At 40.5% G+C, this 9,241-nt stretch overlaps 2 protein-coding genes across 2 annotated transcripts in view; one reads left to right on the plus strand and one right to left on the minus strand.

The window, feature by feature from the left end:
• The window catches only part of LOC112157802 (von Willebrand factor A domain-containing protein 7), a 43,777-nt gene that overhangs the window by 24,579 nt on the left and 9,957 nt on the right, over positions 1-9,241 (minus strand). The window lies entirely within an intron of this gene.
• Positions 271-9,235, plus strand: LOC112157806 (prostaglandin D2 receptor 2). The gene is made up of 2 exons (XM_024290822.2): positions 271-380; positions 6,958-9,235. The coding sequence occupies exon 2, from the start codon at positions 6,974-6,976 to the stop codon at positions 8,255-8,257; it is 1,284 nt and encodes a 427-aa protein (XP_024146590.1). The 5' UTR covers positions 271-380; positions 6,958-6,973; the 3' UTR covers positions 8,258-9,235.

Here is a 9,241-nt window from a genome sequence, read left to right on the forward strand (position 1 = left end):
GAAAGACAAAATATCTTTGCAGTCATAGCTTCACCATCACAAGTTCACACACGCCCACGTCCGTGTTTTCAGAGAACAACAAGGTACTGAAAATCTACACCTATCTGTGTTTCCCATGAAAACTCGTATTTCTTTTCTATCTGTCCATCTGACGATCTTTTGAAATTTTGCATGACGTTTGCATCAGAGAGAGAACCGGCTTTTGGGTGTAGAGCAGACAGGTATGTGTGAACGTGGTTGGGAGGGCAGGTCGGAAGAGAAGCAGACGGTGTCAGCTCTGCATGGAGACGTGCCGCACAATGTGAAGGGAACGCCAGCAATGCCTGACAGGAATTCATGAAACCTTTTTCCGCCAGTCTTCGTGGTTAAACCAGGTGTGGGTGAGTGTTCATCACACTGTTAATGGAAATATATTTGATTCCTATAGTTTAATTGATCTGTTGACTTTAATGGAGTGTAATCCTATTATTTCTCAATTAAATCAACTGTATTTAAATGCCTCATATATGCTTTATAGTCTTATTATAGAATTCTTCATAGACTTTACAGATATAAATTCCAATTTGTTTTCACACTATTTATTAAGTTCGTCCTTTTCAACAAGTTGTAGCGATTACCTCCTTATCAGATACATTCGTAGATTACATACTGATTTATGGATGCCGCAGTGTCGACCACCGCATTTTTACATGTAAGCTGCTTGCCGCATAGGAAACCACCTTACAAATACCCATCATTCATTTCACTGACTTCTTAAATGCTTAACTTACCCAACAAAGAAGATCTTTCATGTTCTTAAGCTGTTAAGTTTCAGTTTAACCCTTCTGCTCTCCTTAGCTTGTTTACAATACAAGTGGGGTCATCTGGACCCCACAAGACAGTGCGCTGAACTTTATCGTTGATGTTTGAGTGTCACTAATGTCCATGGCAGACATAAAATCCTGTCCACCTTTGTCCACATTTGTCATGGAAGGAATCACACATCAATATGTGGTTGGAGTCATCTGGACCCCAAAGAGAGCAGAATGGTTAAAAAAAGACTGTGGAGAGTTTTTTTTTTTTAGGAACTTCATACATAAACGGTGGCAACATCACTGTATCATATGACTGCAGCAATGCTCCTTCATGTATAGACATGTGCCACATGATGTAATCTAAGTTGTGTGGAGAAACGGGAATGGATCAGTGGTGATGGGAGCTCTGTCTCACAAGAACACGTTCTGTTTCCAAAACAGCAGCAGTCAAGTCAATATGGCCAGAGAGCGGTCTGTTATGTCCATTTATTTGTTTGACTCAAAGGTTGTTAATAGTAAATTTGAACAAAATTTTCATTAGAATTTGTGATACAGAAGATTTGTGGTTTCACACCCATGTTTTACATACTAGAGGAAGTGTTCCCAAACTATGGCCGGATCCGGCCCTCCAAACACTATCATAGACGCATGTTTATTTCCTCTTTTTTTTCTCAATCTGGCCGATCGACACACACATAGAATGTGACTTTTTCTGCAGTCGGAACTGTGAGCATAGACCATTAATTGGTTTAATTTCTTCTGAAAATGTGTGGCTTTCTGGAAACCTATAAATATTTATGCTGTGATTGTTACGATTTTTCTGTTAGCCAACAAACTGACCCCGGCCCCCATCAGAGAAGAAAACAATCATGTGGCCCTCGCAAGAAAAAGTTTGGGGGCCCGTGTTCTAGAGGAAGCTCATGTTTGTTTTGTAGTGTGAAAAGATAATACTCACTTCATTAGCACACTGGTATTTTTGTTTTAGGTGTCCTCTTTATTTTTGAATTGTATTATTTAAAAAAATCATTTTTTATAGTTATCATCAGCAGTCAGCATCCATCATCCTAGTGCACGTTTGCGAAGATTACCTAATATATTACGATACAGATATAATGGATCAGGCCCTTAAAATTATGTATTACACAAAAAAATGTTAATCTCTAGATGTTCCTCCAGTCACTCCCTATAGATCACAGTGTCATCCACAAACATCATGGTCCTCGAAAAGTCCTGTCAAACCTCATCTGTCAGTCTGTCCATCACCACAGCAAACAAGAAGAAGCTCAAAGCTGACCCTTGGATCAGACCACCTCTACCTACACAACTCTGACATACTTCTCTGCCGCTCCAGATTTCCTCTCTCTATATACAGTATATATTGTCATAGACCTTCTCCAGATTCAGTAAAAGACATAATGCAATGTTCTTCTCCAGAAGCAGCCCAACTATTGCATCTGTGTTTCTCTTTCTTTGGCATGAATCATTACTGTTGCTCACAATGGCTCACTTCTGACCTCAGTCTAGCTTCCATTATTCTTCCACATGCCTTCATCGCGTGACTCATCCGCTCTATTCCTCAGTATTTTCCACAACTCTTTCCTTGTTCTTAAAAGATGGCCATCATTTCCTTTCTCTCCATTTTTAAGGCAGGGTTGTCGATTTTATTTTGGTTCAGGGGCCTCATTCAACACATCTGATCTCAAGTGGGCCAAACCAGTAACTTCATAGCAAAATAACCCACGGTCAACTTGTTATGTGTAGCTTTGTTTTTTTTGTCAGTTGGAAAAAATGCCTCAAATAACCTAGTAGCCTAATCACTCATTATTATTATTATTATTAGAGCTATTATTGTTATCTTTTTGGCGACGCCATTTTGGTAATTGTGATGTCACACCTGATCATTTTTAGGGAACCGAACTGCATCTCACCCAGACGCGGCACGCATTTGCAAAGATAAACTGTTTATTTCTTGATCTCTTATTATGCTAGTATTCCTTTTCCTTTGCTTCCCCTAGTGGTAGAATTTGGCAACACAGCCAGTGACCATAACTCACCACAGGAATGGGCTAGAAACTTGCTTTTTTCCCTCAACATCCTTATGTTTCTCTTCATGAGTGGGCTGGATTAAACCATCTGGTGGGCCAGATGTGGCCCGTGGGCCGTATGACACCTCTGACAAGGCATCCTCTCAACCTCTAAGTTCTTGTTTTCTAAATTCTACCAATCTCTCCTAAACACTTCCAAACTATCACAGCCATGTTGTCAGGACCAATTTGCCTTTCTACTCTTTATCTTTCTCAATGTCTTTCTCGTTCCATCTTCACTGATTTATGCCACTTCCTGCTCCTGAAAATCCACAAAGGCTGTAAAATTTGACAAAAGTGCTGTACCACAATCAGATCCATGGCATGTCTTGTTAATCTACCTCATTATGAACAAAATAACATGGAATCTGGACAAAAAAAGGCTTTAATTTTGACTAAAAATAAATCTATATTTTAAAATGGAACATTTTTATTTCAAAACTAAGGATTTTTTTTCATTTTAGTACCAACTGCACCAATGGTTTGATGTCCCTCAGAAAAACAAAACATAAACTTAGACAAATGGTGCGATTATGTGTGTTTTAATGTTCTAAAAAAATGACTCAAAACCTCAGAAAAACCAAAAATCTCCACACACCACATGAATGCGAAATAGCTAAAACAAAGCATTGTTTTTAGTGCACCATTTATAGGCAGTAAGCAGAATTTCAGGGAAAACAATATAATTTATTCCAGTTTGGCGGGCCAGAGTAAATGGCTTATTTGGCCGCTGAGATGTAATTTGCCCACCCCTGCTTTGGTTTTTTGCCAGTTTTTTTTTTTCTTTTTTTTCCCATTGGTTAAATTGATAGCAATAGTAAATCAGACAAAACATGTTTGATTCAAAGCTGAAGACAAAGTTAAATCTTTAATCTTCCAGACGGGACATATTTAGTGTTTTAATGGTCTTTAGAAGAAGCAGCAGCATGACCACCATAATTCATTATCTATCATTCGACATTTGTTTAGCAGGACCAGGTGGAGAGACATAATACTAGTTTGGCATTTCGATGCAGTGAGGGATCATCAAAGTTCTGGAATCTCTTTCAGAAGCAGACATAGAAAGGGTTAACACTGAAGACCAGCTAAGCACTTGAAGCAGGACTGAAAGCAGCACACAGCTGAAGCTGAAGACCAGCTGTCAGGGGACATGGGATAACAGCTTTAAAACTGGATGGGAACACTGCTTAAAATGAATAGGGAACAAGTGAAATGAAGGCATGGGAAGAGAATTATTATTAAGATTGAAAAGGAACAAGTGACTAAAGCTGTATTCCAGTAATTGCTCTGGTTTGTTTGGATTCTTCTGTGTTTCAGAACTGAAACAGAAAACATAAACCATATGAATGAAAGGGAAATGATCAAGAAAAAAGCACAAAGTGACATGTCTTCCTTTTCCAACCTACATTAATATAATGTAGTTCATTCTTACTGTATGAATTTTCTTAAATTCAGTTTATGATATATAATTAATCTGACAAACGTACACTAAATGAGAAAGCCAGTAAATGCCTTTTGAAGCATAATTTTTTGACATTCTAACGAAAGCAAATGAGAACTGATTTAAAATAGGAACGGTTAGTTCAGAATAGGATTAATTTACAAATTCGTTTCATTTATTCATTTATAAAGCACCTTCCACCACCAGCCAAGGTGCTGCTCGCAAGAAAAGCAGAGTGCATCTTAGAGGCATATTAAGCATTAAAGACATAATAAAACATAGCAGATAGAAAAAAATCATAAAAACTAATTTAAAACAAATATTAAGACCACTAAAATACAAATAAAAATAATTTAAGTGTTTAAATGTTTAAGAACTTGAACATTCTTTTTAGAAAGTTACTTCTTGCAATGACTGATTCAGGTTATTTTTGGTTTTACGGTTTCTGTTAGTGTAGACATCCTCCAGCTAAGACAAGATGAACTAATTAATACAAAGACATTATGTGTTCTAAAACAACAAATCCATGTAATATGATGCTGCAGTTTGGCTCTGGTGTAGTGTAGAAATGTTGATGCTCAGGGCCTGGTATGTTGCCAGACTGCAGGAACAGGCTCCGACATGCTTTTATACCAACATTTTTTGTTATGTTTTACGGCCATGCTATTTTTTTTTTTTTTTTTTTTTTAAAGCTTACAGATATAACAAATCCCTGCTTGTGTTATCAAGTGCTTGGAATTATTGTGATTGTTTTACACTCCCGACACCGCTGTTATGTGAGACAGTTCTTAAGGAAAACTTCAACCATCAGATTAGACCTGAGGATGGCTGCAGCTCCTTTCATTGTCCCTGTAAAGGGCCGCAGGTGCAGGCAGTTACTATTTCGTTAAATGGGTGTGAAGCTGCAAGCGCTGTGATGTGTGTTTTTAATATTTTTCAACTGGCGATAAGTGTGTACGTGTTTTTCTTGTGTGTGTCTCGTTGGATCAGTTCTTGTTTTTTTTTTCCTTTTCATTTACTTTATATATTTTTTTTCTTGTCCTTTTTTCATTTGTACAAAACTCTCATTTTACTGTTGGCCAATGACAAGAGAAACCTAAATCCTGGTTTCTACTGAGTGGTCCAGTCTGGTATTTTGAGCGTTTCCATTGTAGAATGGATCCATTAAACAGTTCCGACCCATACCTCTTTGAGGGCCGTCATCTGCTGTTGATCCATAAAGAAACAGAACAGGACAGTTAAATTCCTATTATACACAATGTACCAGAAGTAAAGCAAGACAAAGACGAGCTGCTGGATGACCTATATTGTTGTTTTCTAATCGTAGCACTACACTGACACGTTAGTGGTCTACACCACTCAGTGAAAGCGAGAATTAACTGAGTGGAAATGATAGCCAGAATTAAATGGACCTTACCAGACCAGACCAGACTGGACCGGTCGGTGGAAATGATGCCTAATAGTATTTGTATAAAGTACGGTACACACAAAAACGCTCAAGCAACCCAGCGAAGATTTCAATGTGGGGCCCACATGGTTTACCTTGGACTGAATTGTTGGGCCCCAGGTGGGATTGTCCACAGGTTCCATGGTGGCCTCACCTGTGTTTGCTTACTTTGGCTTAGGTAGGCACTCAGTAGTCTGGCTCGCTAGGCAGCGGAGCTTGCTAACTCGCTACGCTGTCCGTTAGTCAGCTTGTTAGCTCGCTATGCTGTCCACCAGGCGACTGGTTAGCTTAGGGACCCAGACCACTGAGTCCCACCTAAGCCTGTGTGGACAAACACAGATGAGGTCACCATGGAACCTGCGGACAAACCCACCAGGGGCCCACCAATTTAGCCCAAAGGTAAACCATGTAGGGCCCACATTGAAATGTTTGCTGGGAAGCTTTTCTCGTTTTTTACTAAATAGTAACTTTGGTAATTCCACATAAACTCAAGAATTGCTTAATCATTACTCTAACTTTTTCATGTATAAGAAACACAGGTTTCCTGGTTTCCACTGAGCGGTCCGGTAAGGAGTGGTACTGTATGGACCAGTTAATGCTGGCGAGCGTTTCCACTAAGTTAAGCCTCACTTCCACAAGTGCTTTGTTTTCACGCCACATACGTGGTGTAGACCGCTCATTGCGTCATTGTAGCGTGACGACTGGAGGTCATCCAGCAGCTCCTCTTTTTCTTGTTTTACTTTTTTCTGTATAAAAGGAAGTTAATGTTGTTTGGAAAAAGATTGCTGGCGGCTAAGAAGAATACCACCGGAAGAAGGAAAATGGGATCACTAGCTTAGTGCTATATTTGTGCTTTCTAATATCGTCATCAATTTCTTTCAACTGATGGGTGGCTACAGTGGCCCCACCTCAATCCTCCCGTTCCATTTTGGATCTACAACGGATACTTTTACAATGGAAACACGCAAAATACCAGACCAGAAACAAGGCTATCCTACATCTTCAATCCAACCAAAAACATATAAAAATGTATTTTGAATAATTAAAGTCATATTGAAGCATCTCCTCATGGGTAACCAGGAAGCCTCATTGAACTTAAAGCCTCAACATGTGTATAAATTCTTTGTTTTAGTTAAAAGGTGTAAGTAAGATAAGGTGATAATTAATCCTTGTGTTTTGTTGTGTTTTTAGAAGACTGATAACCGCAATGGATCAAGGTCAACCGCTCCTCTGCCCTTTGCTTCAGAAGATGACAGTCCATGGACTCAACAACAACACCAAGGTTAACTTGGTGGTGGTTGGTGTCCACGGTCTGGTCTCCTTGATTGGGATTTTGGAAAACGCTCTGATCATCTGGGTGGTGGGATTCCGCCTCAGACATCGCACGGTGGCGTCCGTGTGGGTGCTCAACCTGGCTCTGTCAGACTTCCTGGCCACGCTGACACTTCCCCTCTTCACCGTCTACCTTCATTCCTCCCATAGCTGGGAGCTCGGCAACCCTCTCTGCAAAGTCCAAGCCTCCATCTTTTTTTTCAACATGTTCGTTTCGGCCTTTCTGCTGGCAGCTATTTCCCTGGACCGCTTACTTCTTGTGGTCAAGCCAGTGTGGAGCCAGAACCACCGGTCTGTGGCTGGAGCGTGGAAGGTGTGCGCGCTGGGTTGGCTGTGGGGAGCAATAAACTCAGCACCTTACTTTGTGTTTCGTGGAGTGGTTGAAAAGATGGACGGAAGGAAGTTATGTTATTACAACTTTGCCCTGTATTTATCCTCCAATGGAACTCTGCAAAGAGACTGCAATGTGAGACATGATGTAACAGCTATTTCCAAATTGCTGTTGGCGTTCCTGTTCCCCCTGATGGTCATCGCAGGGAGTTACATTAAAATTGGACTCTCCCTAAAGGAAAGGAGCAGGAGGAGAAAGCAGAGCACCATCTTTCAATCTGAGGAACAGATCCCCTTGAGCATCAGTGAAACATCAGAACGGAAAATCAGCAACGCGAGTACTAAAACAAACAGTATGCTGCTCGGACCAATTTCTCTGAAGCCGAGAATGAACAGTCTGTCCCCCTCCACCCTCAGTCCTAGTGGTCAGAACAAGCTCTCCCAGGGTTTCAGAAAAATGGTGACAGCAGTGGTTTCAGCGTTCGCACTCTGCTGGGCTCCTTATCATATCTTCTGCATGATTGAACTCATGGCCCAGGATAATGAAGACACTCTTAAACTGGTGGAGACATGGCTCCCCCTGGCTGCCACATTTGCATTTCTAAATCCAGTACTAAACCCCGTCCTGTATGCCTTCAGCTGCCCAAACTTTTTCGTGAGAATTCGACAAAGTCTGGGTGCAGTGTTCGATGGACTGGTGGAAGAGAGGGGGGGGTTTCTAACGTCTCCAGCGAGGAGCATCAGAGCTCATATGAGGCGGAGGAGCAGTCGGGATGTCACAGTCACAGCACCGGCCTCTCCGTCACTTAGACGATTATCTAACACTTAGAAGACGACAAACCCAAATAGCCATCTATTTCTTGTTTTAATTTGTTTCTTGTAAACTCTAAATTCAAAACTACAAGCTGTGGCCAGAATAAAGAAGGACGTCAACTAAACCAGTTTGTCAAAAAAAACCTTAAAAATGTTGCCAACTATTTCATCCAGCTGTGAATTCAGAAGCTTTAATCAAAATGTACTTTTTAAGCTGAATGCAATGCACTGAATATGTTGAAATGTAGCATTTGTTGATTTTCATGAGTATCTGTAAATAAATCCCGGTAAAGAATTGAGCTGTCTATGACTTCTCAAGATAGGAAGTGTGTCTTGTAGTTCTCTTGAGGCAACATGCCCATAGAAAAAATGTGCATGAACATTTTTGGCTTACGATCTCACCAGGTTGTCTACATTCTAAACATTTCCAGAGTGGCCTGTACAGATTTGCAAATCTTTTACCGGTAGACAGCTTGTATTCACCCCGTAGGTGCAGTTGAAACTAAGCCTTAAAGGGTAACCAAACAGGCAACTTGGAGGCTGACTCCAGTCACAGCCGAAATGTGAAAATCCAGTCAGAGGGGTGGGACTGGGGAACAGGATTATTACCATTACTGGAGCTGTGGATCATAACTGGGATTTAAGTGGTTTAACCAATTATGAAATTCCGCTGTAATACCTCAATTCAACCTGTAGGGAGCAGCACACACACAGTTTTGACTATGTTTTTAAGAATTAAACAACTTTATTACAATTCATCACAAATTTGGCAACAACCAACAGACAGCACTTTTAAAGCCCAATTTATAAAAGTCCACAGCCTAAAAAAAGTAGATTTAGGGTTTGGTTACTCTTTAAGGTGGGCATCACCAGCATGCTGATGTGAGGGAATCAGATCTTCATTCATGTGTGTCTGCTCTTTTGCTTTCTATCTCTGTACACTCTGCAGTCAGAGAACTATCAGGGTGATTTTCCCAGAACTCTGGGATAAGATAGAAAC

The sequence above is a fragment of the Oryzias melastigma genome, linkage group LG1 (assembly GCF_002922805.2).
Source record: "Oryzias melastigma strain HK-1 linkage group LG1, ASM292280v2, whole genome shotgun sequence".
Lineage (NCBI taxonomy): Eukaryota > Metazoa > Chordata > Actinopteri > Beloniformes > Adrianichthyidae > Oryzias > Oryzias melastigma.